Consider the following 24781-nt stretch of genomic DNA (forward strand, 5'->3'; position numbering starts at 1 on the left):
TAATTCATTCGATATCCATATTTGATCTATTCTTGAGAGTGACTGATTCGATTCTGAATGGTATGTGAATTGTTTCTCTAGAGGGTGTCTCAGTCTCCAGATATCAGTTAGGTTACAGTTCTTAGTCATCATGAAGAATGTCTTAGGTAGTTTCCCTTCTTTGTTTTTTGATTTCCTTAATCTGTCCATTTCAGTTGAGACCACGCCGTTCATATCTCCCATTATTATAATTTTTTGGTCCATGTATTCAAATAACTTTTCTTCCAATGAACTAAAGAATTCTGTTTTATTCCCATTAGGTGCGTAGATCCCAACTATTATCATTGCTTCACCTTGCCATTTAATACGAACCGCTATTATTCTTCCTTCCTCGTCCTTAAATAGTTGGTGGGATTCAATTTTGTTTTTAATATATAATACTACTCCTCTCTTTTTCTCTTTATCTGAAGAAATGAATTCATTCCCTAACCTCTTATTTATCAAAATTTTCCTATGTTTCTTGGCCACATGTGTTTCTTGAAGGCATACGATGTCCAAGTTCTTCTTTTTAAGAATACGTTCAATTCCATTCCGTTTTTTCTTATCGTTCATTCCATTAATGTTCCAATTCCATAGTTTTAATGTCTTTTTTTTCCTCACCACTAATTAAATTTGGATTTTAGCCTAAGCCCTTTCTGTTTCTTCTTCTTCTTCCTCTTCTTCCTCTTCCTCTGATTTTCTTCCGTTCTGTTCTTCTTCTTCTCCCAGCTCTTGTTCCTCCCTCAACCTTATTCCACCTTCTGCTCCTTTAGACTCTTCCTCTCCTTGCTGAAGCTCTTTGTATCTTCTTGTAAACTTTCCTATTTCCTCGGGGCTTATCAATCTTCTTTTGACTCCTTTATAAAGAAAAGAGACCCCCTCCGGAAATTCCCATCGAAAATCAATTCTATTTTTTTTGAGCAGTTGCACCAGCGGTTTGTATGGTTCTCTTCGTTTCAGCAGCCTTATTGGAATGTCTTTAAATACAATTATGTAATTTCCATCAATGTATAATCTCTTCTCTCTATTCCTTTGTAGAATCAGGTTTCTCATCTCCCTATCTTTAAATGTCACTAAGCAATCGCCTGGAAATTTCTTTGCCTTACTTGGTTTAATTTTCATTCTGTATGCGTTTTGTATTGTCTTCGCCACCTCTTCCTCCGCTAGCTCCATCCACTGCGCTATTTCCTTTATTAATCTTTCTTTTATATTTTCATTTTGTACTTCCGGAATCTGTCTCAGTCTTAAATTCACTTCTCTCTGTTTAAGTTCACTCATTGCAATAGAATCTTTTATTTCTTCCTGCATTTTATTTAGGTCTGCTATCTCATTTTTCATTTTTTCTTCTTCCCGTTTCATTTCTTTCATTTCCTGTTTAGTCTTTTTTAATCCCTCATCCACTCTTTTTGATACCTCCTTGATCTGTCCTTTAAGTTCACTTACTGTCTCCTCAATCTTTTTATCCATTTTCCCAATTTTGTTGTCTACCTGCTCTAATTTTGTCTCTAAATTTTTCTCACTTTGTTTTATTTCAGCAAACATCCTCAATATTTCTGTTCTAAATTCCGTTTCTTGTTTTGAGGCTCTCCTATCTGATTGAGCACCCCCCTCCATCCCTTTTTTTTGGTTGTGCGACATTGTCTCTAATCTCAAAGTATCAAAGTTCCACTGATTATTTCCTGTCTTTCCCGTCTTTCTGTATTTAAATACTCTTATACTTGCTGTTAGAAATATTTAACTATCCACCAATAATAATATTTGCAGCCTTAGATTCAATGGCGGCAAATAACAAAAGGGGAAAAAAGATAAAAGATAAAAAATAATGATGACCACAGGTGCCAATAGCGGGAAGGTACTACAGTAACAAAGTAATAAAGTACTACAGTTTCCGACTTCTTTCCCAGTTCACCTCTTCTTGATGTACTTAAATATTATCCCTTTCCCCCCAAAGTTCGAGGGAAATTAGTTGCCCGTTGATTCTGAGATGTATTCTATTTATAATCTTCCTGCCCCCATTCGGGCTAATCCAACCAGTGTCTTGATATCCGCAGACCTGATTTATGGAGTTGTAGGTCCAAACAGTCCATGTAGGGATGACAGAAAATTTTAGAGGAGCACCACTTATAATTTAATAATAATTAATAAACAGATCCAAGGGTTTAGTCCAACAAAGTAGATGAGGTCTCTCCTTCACTTAAGCCAAAAGAGCCTCAGCTATAGTTTCCCTTCCGCTTACGCCTCAGGAGGGGTCAGCTTTCTTCCAGCTTCAGAGAGGGTTTCTTAATTAACTTTTCCAAACAAAATAGCGATAAGGAAGAGGTATAATAGACAACCCCTCTAACCTTAGAACAAAGTATTTTAAAGTGTCTTATTTTCTCTATTTAAACCTTTGAGGAAGTGGAAGAAACGTTTTATAAAGTCACTTAGTATGGCGTCTGGGGCTCCTCTTCTTTCCTCCCCAATTAATATGGCGTCAGAGAATCTTCTCGATGCCTTAACTTTTTTCACAGAGCTCTTAACAGCAGTCCACTCTACATTTCCAATGCCACAAATACTCTACTGACTGGATTTTCTCTTCTATCACGGCTCTTTTCTGCTCCCACTTAGTTTCCTCCCTTTCTCCTTTTGGAGAAGGTCTCTTTTAACTTTTTAACTGAGTACACGAGGGAGACGGAATCAATAGCCGCTAGCGGTTACTTACTTTCTCTTTAGGCTCTGCATGCAGCGCTGCGTCTTTTTCAATGAAGTCACAGCCAGCGCTGAACTCGGACTTTCCCCCTTTTACTCGGATGCTTCCTTATTATTTGTTGTATCCACTCGTCGTTGGTTTAGAAATCTAATTTACAACTCCGAGTTTCTTCGTTTCGAGAGTGGAGCGCTACTCCTTGCAGGCTCGGGGCTTCGCTGAATCGCCGCTGTAATGGCTGCCCCACTGCCTACCGCTCGATCCGTCGCACTCTTCGCCTTTTCTCAAAGGCTACCTGACGACCGGGCGAACGGCTGCTAGGCACTGCCGGGCACCTGGACCTCTGGACACCCACCAGAGGCTTAACGGGAGGTTTCTCCGCCCTAAAAACCTCCAAATTCGGGCGAAAAAGCTAGGGCTTCCTCCGCAGAAAGAACCCTCGCCTGCAGTAGGTTCCGCGCTCCACCGGAAGTCCGACAATTAGGTCCAGTTGTGAATGACCGACAATATGGTTTTTGAACGCTTTGTGTGCTTTAACCTTGTCATACCACAGATATGCATGCCAACCAAATACATTGTTGAAACCTTCCAAATCCAACACATCCATGTTTTCCAGAAACATCCATTCTCTCAGCCAACAAAATGTGGCTGATTCATAATAAAGTTTAAGGTCTGGCAGGGCAAATCCAGCTCTTTCTTTAGCATCTGTTAATATCTTAAATTTTATACGAGGCTTCTTGCCCTGCCAGACAAATCTAGAGATATCTCTCTGCCACTTCTTGAAACAGTCCATTTTGTCCAAAATTTGCAATGTTTGAAACAAAAACAACATTCTTGGCAATACGTTCATTTTTATCACAGCAATACGGCCTAACAATGATAGCTTCAAATTTGACCATATTTCTAAATCCTTTTTCACTTCAGTCCAACATTTTTCATAGTTATCCTTAAATAAATTCACATTCTTAGCAGTCATGTTTACCCCTAAATATTTCACTTTCTTAACCAGTGTCAATCCTGTCTCTTTCTGAAACTTATGGCGGCTCCCTTTTTGTTGCTGCGCCATCAAAAGCCCTTGTTCTTTTTCTCGATCTCACATGTCAAGCTTTTGGTAGTAAATTATTTCCACACAGTTTTTAATCATCCTGCTTAGGTCGGTTATGCAGCGGTTCTTTTTGAGAAGGGGTTATTGAAGAAAAGAAAAAAGTTTTCCCCCTCCATCGAGTCCCGCTCTGGCATACTGAACCTGATGTAATTTCTTCATGATGTATTCCGTTAAAACCAAACCCGTTGCTCTCGTTTCACAGAGGCCACTTCAGTTAGCAGTTTTCACTCCCGTTCTTCACTTGAAATATGTGCATTTGCTTCATTTCCAATTAAATATCTCGAGCTTATGCAAACCAGTGCACCATCAGAGACAGCGTCCGGGAGAGCTGGACTCCACCCGAGGGCTTTATGCCTAGTGCCCTCACCCCCTTCTTTTGAATCTGGGGGTGAATTATGGGCACAGCAAGCAAGGGAGGCTGCATACTCCCATCACAGCCTCTTAATTACCTCGTGTGGGTCGGAGAGATGTTATTGTCAGCCATCTTCCAATTCGCCCCCTGGTGCCCCCCCCCCGCATAGACAAATATGTCTTAAGTACCCATCACCCAAAAGTACAATAGAAGTTCCTTTGCATGTCTGGAGCCTGAGGCAAGTCAGGTGATGAGATTTGGCTTCCTTTGGCTAACAATGAGCAATTTTCACCTCTGAGAACTTCCTGGAGTCCTTTTGCCAGGGGAAAATAGCTTTGGAATGGGGGGAACTGGGAAAGGAAATGATTTTATATTATTTTTAAAGTTCGGTGACTTCCCTGAGCTGTCTAGTTGGAAGGATATATTCAGGCATAATACAGTGGTGCCCCGCAACACGAATGCCTCGCAAGACGAAAAACTCGCTAGACGAAAGAGTTTTCCGTTTTTTGAGTCGTTCTGCAAGACGAATTTCCCTATGGGCTTGCTTCGCAAGACGAAACGTCTTGCGAGTTCTTGCCAGTTTGTTTCCTTTTTCTTAAAGCCGCTAAGTCGTTAATAGCCGCTAAGCCGCTAATAGCCGTGCTTCGCAAGACGAAAAAACCGCAAGACGAAGAGACTCGCGGAACGGATTAATTTCGTCTTGCGAGGCACCACTGTATTTGTAATATTTAACTTTAAAGATGTGCCCCCCCCCTGTAATTTCCGTAACACTTTGCTTCTTGCGCGCGGGGGGGGGGGGATCAGCAGAAGACCTTCGAAGGAGGACCTCCCTGTCCGGACTGATGCTTCTTCAGCATCTACATCCTTCAGATGCCCCTTCAGGTCTACAGGGCCGAGGCTGTTGAGGGCTTTAGGTTGCAGATCTTGCTGCTCCATAACGATCTCATTCAGCAAATAATTTTATTACTGAAGGCAATGAAGCATAACAGGATCCAAAAAATAGCAAAAACTTACATAAAACCCTAACTTAGCATACCAAAACAGCACTCAACTAAGAATCACACAAGCAGAGTAGAGAAATAGCAGACTAGGAAGTGGGACCAGGCGCCTTTCTGCCTTGTAATTTATATTCCATTAAATGTCAGTAACCTTGGGACTAGATAACAAGCCTGGTTCACTCCAGTTTAAACCAGCTTCATCTGGTTCCCCAAAACAAGAAAGGTTCTTCATAACCTCATCGCAACTTATCCCACCACCAGCTCTCAGCAAAAAGAAACTGCCGAGTTTCAGGAAGCCTGCATTAGATCAATATTTTTCTATGCCTGAAAAATGCAACCATGACACTTTAAAGGTCAGCACTAACAATTTGAATTGTGCTTGAAAATGTGCCATGTAAGGAAAATGGGAGCCATGTAAGGAAAGAATGCTGGGAGCCATGTAAGGTCCTTTAGGAGCAGTGATATGTGGTCTCGGCGCTGCGCTTGCAGTTTCTGGGTCACCTTCAAACGTAGCCCCATGTAGACCACATCGCAGTAGTCCAAGCGGGAGATAACCAGATCATGCACCACTCTGGTGAGACAATCTGCGGGGAAGGAGGGTCTCAGCCTGCGTTCCAGATGGAGCTGCTAGACAGCTGCCCTGGACACAGAATTGACCTCTGCCTCCATGGTCAGCTGTGAGTCCAAAATGATCCCTAGGCTGCACACCTGGTTATTTAGGGGCACAGTTACCCCATCAGGACCAGGGGGTCCCCACACCTGCCCACCCGCTGTTCGCCAGGGACAGTGCTTCTGTCTTGTCAGGATTCAAGCTCAATCTGTTAGCCACCATCCATATTCAAACAACCTCCAGGCACCAACACAGGGCATTCACCACCTTCACTGATTCCAATTTAAATGAGAAGAGCTGGGTATCATCCACATACTGGTGAAAACCCAGGCAAAAGCCCCAATGATCTCTCCCAGCAGCTTCATGTAGATATTAAAAAGCATGGGGGAGAGGATGGAGCCCTGAGGCACCCCACAAGTGAGAGCACAGGGGTCTGAACACTCATCCCCCAACACCACTTTCTGGACATGGCCCAGGAGGAAGGAGGGGAACCACTGCACAGCAGGGCCCCCAGCTCCCCTAGAGGGTCCAGAAGGATACCAAGGTCACAGGTCTGCAAAACTGCTGAGAGATCCAGCAGAACCACGAAACAGCAGAACCAGGGCAATTTCAGTTCCATGATGAGGCCTGAATCCCAATTGGAAGGTTAATGGTGGCAGAGGCTTTCCTGGTCCTGCATTCCCAAAAGCTCCAGGCCCAAGAATTTCATTAGCTTTGAAGGGGCCATCGGATACTTGGTGGCCTTTTATTCAAAAGACAAATATTCTGATTACTTTTTATTTGATGTATGATATAAACAGCACTTCTGTTTTACATATTCCACATTGGAGAGATTTTGATACACAGGTCTGAGTTCATCGCTCCCCCTGAAATTGATGTGTTAGCAGCACTACGAGCCTGGGCAGTGTGTTTGGGGGTCCTGGGCTGCCTAGACAACAAGCCCCCCTTCCCAGCCTGGCTTATATGGTCCCAAGGAAAGCAGAGCAGTACATTAGGCACCAGCTTGGCTGCAGGAGTGGCTGGAAGGTGGTGTGCAGGACACCATCTAACCGTCTTAGAGACTCCACTCTGGATTTGGACTCCATAGCCTTCTCCTGAATATAACTCAAGAGGAAGTGAAGGAGTGCACCAAAGTATTACGACCAGAGTTTTCCTTCTCGAAGGGTTCCCTTCCCTGGTTTACGAGCCCCATCTGCCCTCACTTTCCTCTGCCGAATGGGCAGAATCTGCCTTCTTGGCTGTGGGATTCACTGTTGTTCTCATTCTCTCCATCCACCAGGGCCTGCCTTCACCTGCAACAGAATTCCCCAACCCACCAAGGATTTGAGACCCATCAGCTATCCTCACCTGCTTTAGCCGGCCGGTTGAAGCCGTTCCTGGGATTGTGGTCCCTATTCCATCCTGACAGCTTCTGGAAGCCACAGGTGAGAGCTGAGTGCAGGGTGGGGACCAATGGTGGGTAGATTACCCCAGAACGTGGACAACATGTCCCCCACCAAAGGTACTAACACTCCCCTAACACCCCATGACATCGTATGATTATGATCTTTAAGACAGAACAGGAATAAATTCATATCCCCAGAAATAACACAACTTCAGGCCATTCGTGAATCAATACTACATTTTCAAGGTACTACACATTCCACTAAGTACAGTTTATCTATTTGCCTTGAATATCCTGCTTTTCAGTGTCATTTTAGGATAGTCCTGCGTCAGAAGACGGGCACGAGATCAGACAGCACATCATTTTTTTAAAAATCCTGCTGCTTTATGAACATTGATTGAGGATTTGGAAAGGTGCTCTTGAATTACTATCATTTGACATGGCAACTTCATTTCCTAAAAATTGGGGAAATGGGTAGGGAATGTAGGAGACGTTGAAATAGGAGAAGGTGCTAATGGCATCTGATGTGCTCTCTTTCCCTTTGTTCTCTTCCTTGAAAGCCAAACAGGATTTCCTTTCCTCCCACTCTGAAGAAGGAGATGGAGAAGACAGTCAAAACTCCAGTGAATGGTGCACCTTTCGTTTCATTAGGAATAGAATTTAAAATGTGGAATATGCTTCACTGATAGTTCACATCAACGACCTCCAACAGGGGAGATACCATATAAAGGTATGGAGATCGAAAAGAGCTTTAGTGATAATGGTAAACTTAGAACACATCAACAAAATAACACGAGGAAGAAACCATAAAAGTGTATGGAGTGTGGAAAGAGCTTCAGTCAGAGTGGACACCTCAATATACATCAACGGATTCACACAGGGGAGAAACCATTTAAATGCCTGGAGTGCGGAAAGAGCTTTAATGATAATAGAAATCTTAGAAAACATCAGCGGACTCACACAGGGGAGAAACCATTTAAATGCCTGGAGTGCGGAAAGAGCTTTAATGATAATAGAAATCTTAGAAAACATCAGCGGACTCACACAGGGGAGAAACCATATAAATGTATGGAGTGTGCAAAGAGGTTTAGTGATAATGGAAGCCTTAGAAAACATCAACGGACTCACACAGGGGAGAAACCATTTAAATGTATGGAATGTGGAAAGAGTTTCAGTCGGAGTGGACACCTCAATATACATCAACAGACACACACAGGAGAGAAACCATTTAAATGTATAGAGTGTGCAAAGAGGTTTAGTGATAATGGAAGCCTTAGAAAACATCAACGGACTCACACAGGGGAGAAACCATTTAAATGCCTGGAGTGCGGAAAGGTCTTCAGTCGGAATGGACACCTTAGAAAACATCAACGGACTCACAGCGGGGAGAAACCATTTAAATGTATGGAGTGTGGAAAGTGTTTCAGTGATAATGGAAGCCTTAGAAAACATCAGCGGACTCACACAGGGGAGAAACCATATAAATGTATAGAGTGTGGAAAGAGCTTTAGTGATAATGGTAGCCTTAGAATACATCAACGGACTCACACAGGGGAGAAACCATTTCAATGTATGGAGTGTGGAAAGTGTTTCAGTGATAATGGAAGCCTTAGAAAACATCAACGGACTCACACAGGGGAGAAACCATTTGAATGTATGGAGTGTGGAAGGAGCTTCAGTTTCAATGGAAACCTTAGAAGACATCAACGGACTCACACAGGGGAGAAACCATTTAAATGTTTGGAGTGTGGTAAGAACTTTAATGATAATGGAAATCTTAGAAATCACCAACGGACTCACACAGGGGAGAAACCATTTAAATGCCTGGAGTGTGGAAAGAGCTTCAGTTTCAATGCAACCCTTAGAAGACATCAACGGACTCACACAGGGGAGAAACCATATAAATGTATCGAATGTGGAAAGAGTTTCAGTCGGAGTGGACACCTCAATATACATCAACGGACACACACATAATAGAAACCATATAAATGTATGGAGTGTGGAAAGTGCTTCAGTGATAATGGAAGCCTTAGATCACATCAACAGACTCACAAAGGGGAGAAACCATTTAAATGTATGGAGTGCGGAACGAGCTTCAGTCAGAGTGGAACCCTTGATTTTAATGAACAAACTCACACAAAATACAAACCTTATAAATATCAGGAAAGTACCGTATTTTTCGCACCATAGGACACACTTTTTCCCTCCTAAAAAGCAAGGGAAAATGTGTGTGCGTCCTATGGAGCGAATGCAGGGGGAGGCAGGCGGGAAAAGCCCCCAAGAGCCGCACACAAGCTCCGTGCGCTCTTGCGGGCTTTTCCACAGGAGGGAGAAGGGACTGACTGGCCGCATCAGTCCCTTCTCCCAACTCCCAGGAAAGCCAGGAGAAGCCGCGATCTCTTTAAAGGAGTTGGCGGCTTCTGCGGGCTTTTGCGAGAGGTGAGGGAATCCCCCCACCTCCCAGGTAAGCCAGAAGAAGCCGTGCAGCCCTTTTAAAGTGCGCACGGCTTCTGCCGGTTTTGTGGGAGGTGGGGGAATTCCCCCACCTCCCAGGAAAGCCAGAAGAAGCCGCAATCTCTTTAAAGGAGTTGCACGGCTTCTGCGGGCTTTTGCGAGAAGTGAGGGAATCCCCCCACCTCCCAGGAAAGCCCTGCGCAGCGTCTCCCGGCAAGGAGAGGCTGCACAGGGCTAAAGGAGAAGCCAAAACAGCGAGCGGGATCCATCCCGCCCCCTGCCTTGGCTTGTTCCATAGCTGCGCGCAACCCCTCCGGCAAGGAGAGGCTGCACAGGGTTATGGATTCTTTAGCCCTGCGCAGCGTCTCCTGGCAAGGAGAGGCTGCACGGGGCTAAAGGGGAAGCCAAAACAGTGAGCGGGATCTATCCCGCCCCCTGCCTTGGCTTGCTCCATAGCTGCGCGCAACCCCTCCAGCAGGGAGAGGTTGTGCGCAGCCTGTACGCTGCTCTTTGGGGCTGGGGGAAAAAGATTTTTTTCTTGATTTCCCCCCCTAAAAACTGGGTGCGCCCTATGGTCCAGTGCGCCCTATGGTGCGAAAAATATGGTAGATAGAGGTTCAGTCCTGGTGGAAATTCTAAATCAAGAGATTTGCGTACAGGAAGAACTTTAGGAGTTGAAGCTCTTCAAACCATCAACAAACTCAAAGAGGAGAAGCAGTTTAAATGAAAAGATTGCAAAAAGTGCTTTATTTACAATGGAGTGTTTAAGGAAAATCCAGAGACTCTCACATGGAAGAACCCATTTAGATGTATGGAGTGTTGAGTGTCTTCCTCTCAGAGTCGACTTCACAGAAATGAACTCAGGAGGAAATCAGTCTTTAACACATGTTGTGTATGTGAAGTTATTGTATTTATGTGGAAAACTCTATAGTAATGAAATATTGAAGGCAATGTCAAACAATGTGATTATAATCTAAGATGTAAAGTACCTTTCGATAGAGAAGGGGTGAGGGTTTATCTGGATTGCTGGTGGTCAGTGAGGATTAGGGCTGGGCGATATATTGTCCAAACTGGTTTCTAGACCACATTGTGATAACCTTTCAAAAACAATTGATATGATACTTATTGCAAAGTATTAGAAGACTCAAGATCTACCCACACTGGAAGAATGGCAGATGAAGGTGATGGACTATATGGAACTGGCGGAGATGACTGGCAGAATCCGAGACCAGGGAGAAGAGTTGGTGGAAGAAGATTGGAAGAAATTTAAAGACTATTTACAGAAATACTGCAAAATTAATGAATGTTAGAATGATGTTGGAATGAAATTAAGTGGTTTTAGCAGCAATGTTATTAAGGGTTAACAAAAATGGATTGTTAATAGATGGGAATTTGAAGTAAAAATATATTAAGAAAAAGGATCAAGATAAGAACAAAGAGGGAAAGGATTTGCTGAATTAATTAACTGATTTGGGATGCAAAAAAGGGGTGTGTGAGGAGGTCCGGGAAACAAGTGAATGAAAGATAAGTTATGTAAATACTGATTTGTTTTTATTTTTGTGATTTTTTTGTACTTTTGTTTGAAACTTTAATCAATATTATTATTAAAAAAACAACAACAATTGATATGGCAACACACCACAGATCACAGTGTGTGTTTTGGGATGCCCATTTGCCTGGAAGCTGCCAGCAGAAAGGTTTGCTCCATGAAGCCCCTAAATATGCTGAGTTGCTGACTTCCCTCCCAGACGACAGGAAGCGAAAGACACACCTCCATTGCTCTGCGTCATTCCAGCCTCTTTCCTCCTTTGCTCCCTTCTGCCGGTTTGTGTGCCTGACTTACCGTATTTTTTGCTCCAAAACACTCACTTTTTCCTCCTAGAAAGTAAGGGGAAATGTCTGTGCGTGTTATGGAGCGAATGCCTACGGATGGCGGGGGGATCTGCTGCAGTCGTGAGCAGAGGATCCATGGGTCCCCTTCCTTCCTCCGTGGCTCGCTTTGAAACAGCAAAGCGGGAGAAGAGCCGCTGAGTGGGGAGGAGAGAGGGACAGAGTGCCTGCTTCTTTAAAGGAGCAAAGCGGGAGAGGAGAGGAGCCACTTACACAAGTGTAAGCAGCTCCTGTCCGGTTGGCTCCTTTAAAGCAAGCAGGCTCTCTGTCCCTCTCCTCCCCACTCAGCTGGCTAAATAGCAGCAAAGTTTTTCAGCTCGCTAAGCCGGGGAGGTGGGAGAGAAGCAGAGCCTGCTTGCTTTAAAGGAGCAAAGCGGGAGAGGAGAGGAGCCTTCTCCTCTTATACCCCTCGCCTGCATTATTAGCAGCATCCTTCCCCACCCACCCCACACGTGTTCCTTCTCCCCTTAAACCCCTCTTCTGCATTATTAGCAGCATCCTTCTCCACAAACCCCACGCATGCTCCTTGTCCCTTGAGTGCTTTTCCTTCCCTCCCCACTTAAAACGTGGTTACAAAGCATGGATCCACATGGATCCTCAGGATTTTTGCATTGGGCTACCCCAAACTCAGCGTCAGATCACATGTCTGTGGCCACAGCATGAACCACAAAAATCATACATCCACTGTTTCGTTTAGATTTTTTTCCCTTGTTTTCCTCCTCTAAAAACTATGTGCGTGTTATGGTCGGGTGCGTGTTATAGAGCGAAAAATACGGTAGATATCCTGTGTGCTGTATTTTTCTACTGCTGAAACTGGATCTGCTCTCAGGAGCTAAGTTTTGTGCCTCACTGGGGACCCCGTGAGAACTGTATGCTTTGAAAACTAAGTAAACTATTACGGAAGAAGTCCTGCTGCCTCTGTGTGTTTTTGACCTCAGCGGGGGGGGGGGGGACTTGCTCTTCACGTGGCCCCTACCCTGCTGATACTTGGCTTATGCCCTGGAGTTGCTGTACTCAAGCATGCAAGAAGGGTGCGTATGTGTGTGACAGGTTTTTGCACCAAACTCTCTCACCCCCACCACCGCATGATCTCCAAACACTGCTTCTTCACTAGAACTTCTCCCTGCCTCTTACGCGTTCTGAAGAAAACTTAAAATACTGTAATTTAATGGGAGATTTCCCCCCAAGCCTTATTGCAAGAGGGGGAAGGAGGGGCTGCAGGTACCAGGGAAGTCTCCTGGGGGGCCCATCTTCCCTCACGAACCCCATGGGGCAATCCCAGAGTTCCTGCTTATTCTGGGATTTGGGGAAGATAGTACTTTTCCATAGTCCCAGAAGTTATTATTCTTCCTGCCAGAGGACCAGTGTGCATATTATTATTGTACTGATTTTGCTGCTGTTGCTGTCATGGACTGGCTGGGTGAAAGGGGGGGAGGCACCAGCTGGGGGACCCCCAAGGGAAGAAGGCTCAGAGCCCGGGTCTTGTAGGCCCCCTAAGGCTATCAAAATTCCTAGGTCTGGCCAATTAAAGGCAGATATGGGAGCTGTTGGGGGCCAGGTCGGTTCTTTCATTTTCTCCTCTCCTCTGGAAAAGTGCTCTTTCTTTTGGGGTTTGATTACTTCTGCCTCCTTCAGTGCCCACTGCATCCTCAGCGAGGTACAATACTGTTCTTTCAACTTCTGCAGCCACGTAGGGCTCTCTCTCAGGACCGCTACCCAGGAGTCTGCGTATGCAAACTGCTCCGAACATCCTTGGTGTTTTGTCATGCTTCTAAAGACCTGGTTGGTTAGGTCCAGGTCCTACGAGCCCGGGGGGGGGGGGCTGTCCGCAGGGAGTTCTCACTTGTTTGGGGTTCATCGCTCCACCGTATTTGCATTTGAGTTTGCCAAAATTATTCACCATGCCTTGTAATGGAGTCCATTCCTCCTATGAGTGTGACCCGCCCCCCCCCCCATTATGCCCTCCTGCTTAAGTTGTACACAAGGGGGACTCCCTGCCCTTCCGACATGTTGCAGATCAAATAAAAGGTGGGGGGAAGCCTTTTGAAAAGAGACTGGTGGCCAGCAAGGCCCACAGTGAGAAAGCCTATAGAAAAAAAGACTCATAAATAAATGCCCCCCCCCGGCTGCACAGAACGCCAGTCCTGGGCAGAGAACTCGCAGTTGTGCCAAAGGGGGGGGGGGGGAGAGCCCGATCTCTGCAGCCCCAGCCCTCAGCCGGACAGGAGCCTTCAAGCAAAACACAAAGTGAGAAAACTCCTCTTTCCTCACAGCCTCCTCAGCCCCTCTTGGCCGAGATAGAGACAATAAAATACATAGACACACACAGAGCTTGGAGCCTGTTGTTGCGGGGGGGGGGGGGGGAGTCCTCTCTCTCTCTCTCACACACACATACACACACAGCCGGCCCCCCAGTCTCAGCTCCCCTGGCTGAGCTGGAAACACAAGTCTCAATGCAAAGCACACAAAAATAAAGCCCCCCCCCCAAATGTGCAATTTAACTGCTAGCAAAACACACAGAGCAGCCTCCCCCTTTTGCCTGAGACACACACAGAGCTGACAGGCCACGGCTCCCCTCCATTTCAAGGAAATTGCCCCCCTCCCCGCACATCCTTCCCACACCCCGCCTCCGCAAAGCCCAAATCCCCTCCCCAATATGTTGCTCCTCTTCCTCGCCATCCGGCTCCTGCTTCGGGAAAGGGGGGGGGTGAGTCCCCTCCCAAATTGCCTGCTTCTACCGCAAGTGGCTCTTCTGCGCCGGATTGCTGCTCTGCCCCGCAGCTCTAGGGGCGCGCGCTTTCGGAAAGGGGAGGAGGGGCGGCAGGTAAATCCCACCCACCCACGTGGATGTTGCCGGAAAGGAAAGGAGAATCGGGAGCGAGGACAAAGAGGTAAAGGGCTCGCGGGGGGAGGCGAGAGAAGGATCCAGAGACCCCCGCCAGCTCCCCAAAGACCCTGTCGTGCATCTGGATCCCTGCAGGCGTGCTGCGAAGGGGGTTTTCCTTGGACTCTTAAGAAGCCCACCCAGGGGATCCCAACGAAGCCCCCTCGCCCCATTTCCCCGCGCAAGCATCCCTGGGGCGCTGTGGGTTCCGCGCGGAAAGAGGTGGGCCATGAAAGGGTTAACGGGCGTGAGGGACGCCTGGATAGTGACCCCCCTGTCCTCCCCTGCTCGTTTTGGGGGGGGGGCTCCGTACGGAGAGATGGGGGGCGAGGGGCGACGGGTGAGCCACGCCAAGGGGGGCCTTTGGGTTCAGGGGAGACTCTGGGACAGAGGGAGGGAGTCGAGGAAGGGGGGAGGGGGACCATCCCAGGGGCAGGGAAGGGCAGCATTGGGGGGGGGAGAGAGAGATAGGTAGACCAGTCTTTGGGGAAACGTCTCCATCGTGGCGCCCACGGGAAGAGACCGCCTGGAGAAGACCGCCTTGGCTTCTCCCTCCCACCTAGAAATCGGCCACCCCTTCAAGGCAACCAGAGGGATCACTGGAAAGTGGGGCGGGTCGTGTCCCCCCACCCCTTCCTTCCTGCAAGCTCCATCCTCTTCCCACCCCATAAGCCCCTGCCCTGTCCCGACTGCGGTTCTGCCCAGTCCAACCATTGGTCCCCCTGGAGAGGAGAGGAAATCCCGAGAGGAAGGGGGGGGGGCTTCTCAGAAGCATCTCTTTGTTTCCGCAATCCCACCCAGGAAGCAGCCAGAAACCTTTTCCTCTCTCTCAGGCTTCCATCTTTAAGTGTCTTTCCCACTGCCTGGTTCATTGAGGGTGAGGATAATGTACACCTCTCATCAGAAACAGGGGTGCAGAGTCCATGGAATGGCTCTCAGGCTTGATATAGAAGTCAAAAGCATTTCTGTTCCTCTTATTCTTTGTAGGCAGTGTCAGAGTGACTGACAAGCTGGGATACAATCCATCAGCATCCGATGATAGCAATTGCCTGAATCTTCCCAGTCAAAGGACCCATTTTCATGATACGTGTGACTGGAAGCTCTACACACCGGGTGTGCCTGTGCAGGCCAAAGACTGCCAGTATTGGCACAGGTGAGGTGTGTGACCTCCCCAAATTTACAGACTGTATGTGAATGAGAGTTTGTGGGGGGGATTATCGTTTACGGCAACCCTGTGATTTTCTCCACCCATAACATTTTGTGAGCTGATATTGCAGTACGAATTCCAAAATAACTTTAAAAAATCACAAGATGATGATGATGATGATAATTATTTATTTATACCTCACCCTCCCCTGCCAAGGCCGTGCTCAGGGGGATGATAAGAATGATTGCAGTATGTATCCCGTTCCCATCTGGTTGGGTTTCCCCAGCCACTCTGGGCAGCTTAAAGACAGTAATACATCAAACATTAAAAACATCCCAATGCAGCTGTCTTCCAAATGTCAGAGAGTTGCCCATTTCCTTGCCCTCTGAGGGGAGGGCATTCCATGGGGCAGGAGGCCCTCTGCCTGGTTCCCAGGAACTTCACTTCTGCCAGCAAGGAAACCAGCAGAAGACCCTCGGAGGCGGACCTCCCTGTCCGGACTGAGCGATGTTGGTGGAGACGCTCCTTCAGGTCTACAGCGCCGAGGCTGTTTATGGCTTAAGGTTGCAGATCTTGCTTCTCCATAACGATCACCAGAGCAAGTTCCACGCATAATTAGCAGAGTAGCAAAAAATGCTCAAAGGCAGCAAAAAAATTAATTCAACTGAGAAATCTATTACAGTGGTACCTCTGGTTGCGAACGGGATCCGTTCCAGAGGCCCATTCGCAACATGCGCAGAACACAAACCACGTCTGCACATGTGCAGGTCACGATTCACGGCTGCGAATGCATGTGACATCATTTTGCACGTCTGCGCATGCGCGAGTGGCAAAACCTGGGACACAAGACTGAAACGCACAACCTGAACAAACATAACATGAGGTATGACTGTACTGAAGACAAATAAGCATAACAGGATCCAAAAAATAGCAAAAATGTAACTCACAGTAAAACCCTGACTTAGCATGCCAAAACAGCACTCAAGTAAGAAACAGACAAGCAGAGTAGAGTAATATCAGAATAGGAAGTGGGAGCAGGCGCATTTCAATACTGTAATTTATATATAGTTCAATGTCAGAGTAGCCCTGGGACTAGATAACAAGCCTCCAGGTGGACGTGCCCCACCTGCCCTTCACTTTCCTCTTCCGCACGGGCAGAATCTGCCTTCTGGACTGTGGGATTCACGGTTGTTCTCCTCCTCTCCATCCATGAGGGCTTGACTTCAGGTGCAGCAGAATTCCCCAGCCCCCCAAGGATTTGAGACCCATCAGCTTTCCTCACCTGGTTTAGCCGGCCGGTTGAAGCCGTTGCTTGAACCCCTGTTGCATGCTGACAGCTTCTGGAAGCCACAGGTGAGAGCTGAGTGCAGGGTGGGGACCAAGGGTGGGAAAATGACCCCAGAAGGTGCAGGACATGTCCCCCAGCCAAGGAACTACTGTTCCCCAACACCCCATGACATCTAGATTCAGGTAGGTAGCCGTGTTGCACACTTCTTCAGATACACTGACACAGATGTCACCAGACCCTTGTATATCGTGGGAGGGTGGGGTGGGATTTTTCTCAGAAGGGTACTCCTACTACCATCTCCCACTACCCACCACTATATGAAGAAGTGTGCATGCACAAGAAAGCTTATTTCTAGAACAAACTTAGTTGGTCTCTAATGGGCTACTGGACTATTTTTTTACTTTTTTACTTCTTCTGTGTCAGACCAATATGTCTACCTACCATTAAGTACAGTTATCTCCTTGCCTTGAATATCCAGCTTTTCAGTGCCAGATTAGGATAGTCCTCTATCAGAAGACAAGCAAAGGTTCAGGCAGCACATCATCATTATAAAGAACCATTGGAGTGGGTGTTTCCGTCTGGGATTCCCATGTGCCAGCTGCTTTCCTTCTGCTTTTCCTGCTCTCTCCATGCAATGTGAGGCATCTAGACAGAGGTCCATCTCCAAGAACAGGAGCTTCCCTGAGCACCCATTCAGCTGACCCCAAGCACCTAGCCTTGTCACTAGTTCTCTGATGTGATGAAAGCTTCTTTCCACGACTCCATTCTTTCCCTCCATTATCTCGTTGCACACCTCCTTTAATGGTTGAATTAAATAGTCTTTCAAAGTCTTATAATACTTGGAGGTTAACCCGTCCGGCCCTGGAGACTTGCCCAATTGCATGTTCTGAATAGCACCTTCAATATCCTGTTCCGTTATCTTATGATTCAATATTGTCTTGTTTTCTTGAGATAGTTTTTGTAATCCATTAGTTCTTAAAAATTAATCTATATCAGTCTCTTTCTGCAGCCCCTGAGTATAAAGTTGTTTGAAATATCTCTGGAAGCATTTTCTAATCTCCACAGGATTCTGGATGTTTCTTCCCTCAATCTCAAGGTTGGTAACCGTGTTCAACTTCTGTCTTTTTTTCAGCTGCCAAGCTAGCAGTTTTCCACATTTATTAGCCGATTCAAAAGTATTTTGTCTCATTTGTTTGATCTTCCATTCAACTTCCTGATTTATCAATTTCATATATTGTACCTGATATAACTTAATTTCTCTCAGAATCTCCTGTGACTTTGGTTTCGATCTGAATTTTTTCTCTCCTTCTTTTATTTTTTCCAAAATTCTGTCTTTTTTCTCATTTTGAGTTCTCTTTTTTATTGCATTCTGTTGTATCAGAAACCCCCTCATGACCGCTTTACTTGCGTCCCAGATTATTCTTTTTTCCACTGTGGTTTTCAAATTTACTTCAAAGTAATCCTGCAGGTTTTTTTGGGCCTTCTTGACAATATCTTGATCTCTTAATAAGGTGTCATTCATCTTCCATCTGAAGGAACCAGTTGAAGTTAGTCTCATTTCCATCTTTACTGCATTATGGTCGGAGCAAGTTTTGGGGCAGATTTCCACTTTTCTAATCTTAGGTGCCAGTCCTCTAGTTATCCATATTTGGTCAATTCTTGTCCACATCTTTTTGGCTTCAGAGAAGAATGTCCCTTCTCTCCCTAGGGGGTTTTTGGTTCTCCAAATGTCAATCAGATTTGTGACAGAAGGTATAGTTTAAAGGTCAGCACCAACAATGTAAATTGTGCTCAGAAATGTACTGGGAGTCAGTGAAGATCCTTTCAGACTGGTGTTATGTTGTCTCAGCTGCTGCTCCCATTCTGTTGTCTAGCTGCCACATTCTGGATTAGTTGCAGTTTACGAGTCACCTTCAAAGATAGCCCCATGTATCACATGGCAGTCGTCCAAGCGGGAGATCACCAGAGCATGCACCACTCTGGGGAGACAGTCTCCAGGCATGGAGGGTCTCAGCCAGCGTACCAGATGGAGCTGGCAGACAACTGCCCTGGACACAAAATTGACCTGTGCCTCCATGGACAGCTGTGAGTCCTAAATGACCCCCAGGTTGTGCACCTGGTCCTTTTGGGGCACAGTTACCTCCATCAGGTCTAGGGAGTCTTCCACATCTGCCTGCCCCCTTTCCCCCTGGGACAGTATTTCTGTCTTGTCAAGATTCAACCTCAATCTGTTAGCCGCCATCTATCCTCCAAGTGCCTCCAGACACTCACACAGGACCTTCAAGGGTTCCAATTTAAAAGAGAGTTAGAGCTGGGTATCATCCACATACTGGGGAACACGCAGCCCAAACCCGCTGATGATCTCTCCCAGTGACTTCGTATAGATATTAAAAAGCATGGGGGAGAGGACCGAGCCCTGAGGCACCCCACAAGTGAGAGCCCAGGGGTCTGAACACTCATCCCTCAACACCACTTTCTGGACATGGCCCAGGAGGAAGGAGGGGAACCACTGTACAGCAGTGCCCTCAGCTCCCCTAGGGGGTCCAGAAGGATACCATGGTCAAAGGTCTCCAAAGCTGCTGAGAGATCCAGCAGAACCAGGAAAGAGCTTTCCCCTTGGTCTCTAGCCCATTAGAGATCATCAAGCAGTGCAACCAGGGTTGTTTCAGTCCCACGATGAGGCCTGAATCGCAATCAGAAGGATAATGGTGGCAGAAGCTTTGCTGGTCCTGCCCCTCCAAAAGCTCCAGGCCCAAGACTTTCATTAGCTTTCAAGGGGCCATCGGAGTTGCTGGAAGGAGTTGTCCAAGACACCATCCAACCATCTTAGAGAATCCATTCTGGATTTGTCTAGGTTTTCCCCCATAGCCTTCTCTTCTCCTGAAGATAACTCACAAGGCAGCTTCCGGAAGCCAAAGGTGATACCTGAGTGCAGGGTGGGGACCAATGGTGGATAAATTACCCCATAAGGTGCATGACATTTCCCCCACCAAAGGTACTACTGCTCCCCTAACACCCAATGACATTGTATGATTATGATCTTTAAGACAGAACAGGAATAAATTCATGTCCCCAGAAATAACACAACTTCAGGCCATTAGGGAATCAATACTACATTTTCAAGGTACTACACATTGCACTAACTACAGTTTATCTATTTGCCTTGAATATCCTGCTTTTCAGTGTCATTTTCAGATAGTCCTGCATCAGAAGATGGGCACGAGATCAGACACCACATCACTCTTTAAAGAATCATGCTGCTTTATGAACATTGATTGAGGATTTGGAAAGTTGCTCATGAATTACTATCATTTGACATGGCAACTTCATTCCCTAAAATTTGGGAACATGGGTAGGAGGTGAGGGAATGTAGGAGATGTTGAAATAGGAGAAGGTGCTAATGGAGCTTGATGTGTTCTCTTTCCCTTTGTTCTCTTCCTTGAAACCCAACAGGATTTCCATTCCTCCCACTCTGAAGAAGGGGATGGAGAAGACAGTCAAAACTCCAGGGAATGGTGCACCTTTCGTTTCATTAGGAATAGAAATTAATATGTGGAATATGCTTCATTGAATGACCACAGATAGTTCACATCAACGACCTCCAACAGGGAAGATACCATTTAAAGGTATGGAGTGCGGAAAGAGCTTTAGCAATAATGGAAAACTTAGAAGACATCAACAGAATAGCACAGGGGAGAAACCATATAAATGTATGGAGTGTGGAAAGAGCTTTAGTGATAATGGAAGCCTTAGAACACATCAACGGATTCACACAGGGGAGAAACCATTTACATGTATGGAGTGTGGAAAGAGCTTCAGTCAGAGTGGACACCTCAATAGACATCAACGGATTCACAAAGGGGAGAAACCATATAAATGTATGGAGTGTGGAAAGAGCTTCTGTTTCAATGCAAACCTTAGAACACATCAACGGATTCACACAGGGGAGAAACCATATAAATGTATGGAGTGTGGAAAGAGCTTCTGTTTCAATGCAGACCTTAGAACACATCAACGGATTCACACAGGGGAGAAACCATATAAATGTATGGAGTGTGGAAAGAGCTTCTGTTTCAATGCAAACCTTAGAACACATCAACGGACTCACACAGGGGAGAAACCATATAAATGTATGGAGTGTGGAAAGAGTTTCAGTCAGAGTGGACACCTCAATATACATCAACAGACACACACAGGAGAGAAACCATTTGAATGTATGCAGTGTGGAAAGAGCTTTAGGGATAATGGAAAACTTAGAACACATCAACGGACTCACACAGGGGAGAAACCATTTAAATATATGGAGTGCGGAAAGAGCTTTAGTTTCAATGCAACCCTTAGAATACATCAACGGACTCACACAGGGGAGAAACCATTTAAATGTATGGAGTGCGGAAAGAGCTTTAGTTTCAATGCAACCCTTAGAATACATCAACGGACACACACAGGAGAGAAACCATTTGAATGTATGCAGTGTGGAAAGAGCTTTAGGGATAATGGACAACTTAGAACACATCAACGGATTCACACAGGGGAGAAACCATATAAATGTATGGAGTGTGGAAAGAGCTTTAGTGATAATGGACAACTTAGAAAACATCAACGGACTCACACAGGGGAGAAACCATTTAAATGTATGGAGTGTGGAAAGAGCTTCAGTCAGAGTGGACACCTCAATAGACATCAACGGATTCACAAAGGGGAGAAACCATATAAATGTATGGAGTGTGGAAAGAGCTTCTGTTTCAATGCAAACCTTAGAACACATCAACGGATTCACACAGGGGAGAAACCATATAAATGTATGGAGTGTGGAAAGAGCTTCTGTTTCAATGCAGTCCTTAGAACACATCAACGGATTCACACAGGGGAGAAACCATATAAATGTATGGAGTGTGGAAAGAGTTTCAGTCAGAGTGGACACCTCAATATACATCAACAGACACACACAGGAGAGAAACCATTTGAATGTATGCAGTGTGGAAAGAGCTTTAGGGATAATGGAAAACTTAGAACACATCAACGGACTCACACAGGGGAGAAACCATTTAAATGTATGGAGTGCGGAAAGAGCTTTAGTTTGAATGCAACCCTTAGAATACATCAACGGACTCACACAGGGGAGAAACCATATAAATGTATGGAGTGTGGAAAGTGCTTCAGTGAGAATGGAAGCCTTAGAACACATCAACGGACTCACACCGGGGAGAAACCATTTAAATGTATGGAGTGTGGAAAGTGCTTCAGTCGGAGTGGACACCTCAATATACATCAACGGACTCACACAGGGGAGAAACCATTTAAATGTATGGAGTGTGGAAAGAGCTTCTGTTTCAATGCAAACCTTAGAACACATCAACGGATTCACACAGGGGAGAAACCATATAAATGTATGGAGTGTGGAAAGAGCTTTAGTGATAAAGGACAACTTAGAAAACATCAATGGACTCACACAGGGGAGAAACCATTTAAATGTATGGAATGTGGAAAGAGTTTCAGTCAGAGTGGACACCTCAATATACATCAACAGACACACACAGGAGAGAAGCCATTTGAATGTATGCAGTGTGGAAAGAGTTTTAGTGATAATGGAAAACTTAGAACACATCAACGGACTCACACAGGGGAGAAACCATTTAAATGTATGGAGTGCGGAAAGAGCTTTAGTTTCAATGCAACCCTTAGAATACATCAACGGACTCACACAGGGGAGAAACCATTTAAATGTATGCAGTGTGGAAAGTGCTTCAGTGAGAATGGAAGCCTTAGAACACATCAACGGACTCACACCGGGGAGAAACCATTTAAATGTATGGAGTGTGGAAAGTGCTTCAGTGAGAATGGAAAGCTTAGAACACATCAACGGACTCACACCGGGGAGAAACCATTTAAATGTATGGAGTGTGGAAAGTGCTTCAGTGAGAATGGAAGCCTTAGAACACATCAACGGACTCACACCGGGGAGAAACCATTTAAATGTATGGAGTGTGGAAAGAGCTTCAGTCAGAGTGGACACCTCAATATACATCAACAGACTCACACAGGGGAGAAACCATTTACATGTATGGAGTGTGGAAAGAGCTTCAGGCAGAATGGACACCTTAGAAAACATCAGCAGACACACAGGGAAGAAACTGTTTAAATGTATGGACTGTGGAAGGAGCTTCAGTCAGAGTGGAACCCTTGATTTATGTCAACAAACTCACACAAAAGCCAAACCTTATAAATATCAGGAAAGTAGATAGAGGTTCAGTCCTAGTGGAAATTCTACATCAACAGACTCACGGACAGGAAGAGCTTTAGGAGTTGAAACCCTTCAAACCATCAACAAACTCAAAGAGAAGAAGCATTTTAAATGAAAGGATTGCAAAAAGTGCTTTATTTGCAATGGAGTGTTTAAGGAACCTCCAGAGACTCTCACATGTAAGAAGCCATTTAGATGTATGGAGTGTTGGAGGTCGTCCTCTCAGAGTCCACTCTTTTCTTCACAGAAATGAACTCAGGAGGAAATCGGTCTTTAACACATGTTGTGTATGTGAAGATGTAATATATCTTTCAATAGAGAAGCGGAGAGGGTGTATCTGGATTACTTGGTGGTCAGTGAGGGCTGGGCGATATATTGTCCAATACTGGTTTCTTGACCACATCGTGATAACCTTTCAAAAACAATTGATATGGCAACACACCACAGATCACAGTGTGTGTTTCTGGGATGCTCATTTGTCTGGAAGCAGCCGGCAGAAAGCTTTGCTTTGTGAAGCCCCTGAATATGCTGAGTTCCTGACTTCCCTCCCAGGCGACAGGAAGCAAAAGACACCCCTCCATTGCCCTGTGTCCTTCCAGCCTCTTTCCTCCCTTGCTTCCTTCTGCCAGTTTGTGTGCCTGACTTAGATATCCTGTGTGCTGTATGATTTTACTGCTGAAACTGGATTTGCTCTCAGGAGCTAAATTTTGTGCCTCACTGGGGACCCAGTGAGAACTGTATGCTTTCAAAGCTCAGTAAACAATTACTGAAGAAGTCCTGCTGCCTCTGTGTGTTTTTGACCTCAGCATGGGAATTGCTCTATACATGGCCCCTACCCTGCTGATACTTCACTCATGCCCTGGAGTTGCTGTATTCAAGCATGCAAGACGGGTGCATCTGTGTGTGACTGGGTTTTGCACCAAACTCTCTCACCCCCACCACCGCATGATCTCCAAACACTGCTTCTTCACTAGAACTTCTCCCTTCCTCCTACGCGTTCTGAAGAAAACTTGAAATACTGTAATTTAATGGGAGATTTCCCCCAAGTTTTATTGCAAGAGGGGGAAGGAGGGGCTGCAGGTACCAGGGAAGTCTCCTGGGGGCCCCATCTTCCCTCACGAACCCCATGGGGCAATCCCAGAGCTCCTGCTTATTCTGGGGTTTGGGGAAGATAGTATTTTTCCATAGTCCCAGAAGTTCTTATTCTTCCTGCCAGAGGACCAGTGTGCATATTATTATCGTACTGAATTTACTGTTGTTGCTGCTGTTGCTGTCATGGACTGGCTGGGTGAAAGGGGGGGAGGCACCAGCTGGGGAACCCCCAAGGGAAGAAGGCTCAGAGTCCGGGTCTTGTATGCCCCAAAAGGCTATCAAAACTCCTAGGTCTGGCCAATTAAAGGCAGATATGGGAGCTGTTGGGGGCCAGGTCGGTTCTTTCATTTTCTCCTCTCCTCTGGAAAAGTGCTCTTTCTTTTGGGGTTTGATTACTTCTGCCTCCTTCAGTGCCCACTGCATCCTCAGCGAGGTACAATACTGTTCTTTCAACTTCTGCAGCCACGTAGGGCTCTCTCTCAGGACCGCTACCCAGGAGTCTGCGTATGCAAACTGCTCCGAACATCCTGGGTGTTTTGTCATGCTTCTAAAGACCTGGTTGGTTAGGTCCAGGTCCTACGAGCCCGGGGGGGGGGGCTGTCCGCAGGGAGTTCTCACTTGTTTGGGGT

General features: G+C 45.9%; 2 protein-coding genes across 2 annotated transcripts in view; both read left to right on the plus strand.

The window, feature by feature from the left end:
• The first annotated feature begins 7053 nt into the window (after positions 1-7053).
• Positions 7054-24781, plus strand: part of LOC144329036 (uncharacterized) — a 40613-nt gene continuing 22885 nt past the window's right edge. The window contains 3 exon segments of the mRNA XM_077935478.1: positions 7054-7193; positions 7714-9123; positions 20843-22903. Coding sequence (XP_077791604.1) covers positions 7970-9123; positions 20843-22903 — 3215 coding nt within the window. The 5' untranslated portion in view covers positions 7054-7193; positions 7714-7969.
• LOC114605972 (uncharacterized) overlaps positions 7064-24781 on the plus strand; it is a 64995-nt gene continuing 47277 nt past the window's right edge. Inside the window, exons 1-2 of the mRNA XM_077935446.1 lie at positions 7064-7193; positions 15369-15534. The gene's annotated coding sequence lies outside the window, so the exon portion shown is untranslated. The remainder of the gene's footprint in view (positions 7194-15368; positions 15535-24781) is intronic.

The sequence above is a fragment of the Podarcis muralis genome, chromosome 10 (assembly GCF_964188315.1).
Source record: "Podarcis muralis chromosome 10, rPodMur119.hap1.1, whole genome shotgun sequence".
Taxonomy (NCBI): domain Eukaryota; kingdom Metazoa; phylum Chordata; class Lepidosauria; order Squamata; family Lacertidae; genus Podarcis; species Podarcis muralis.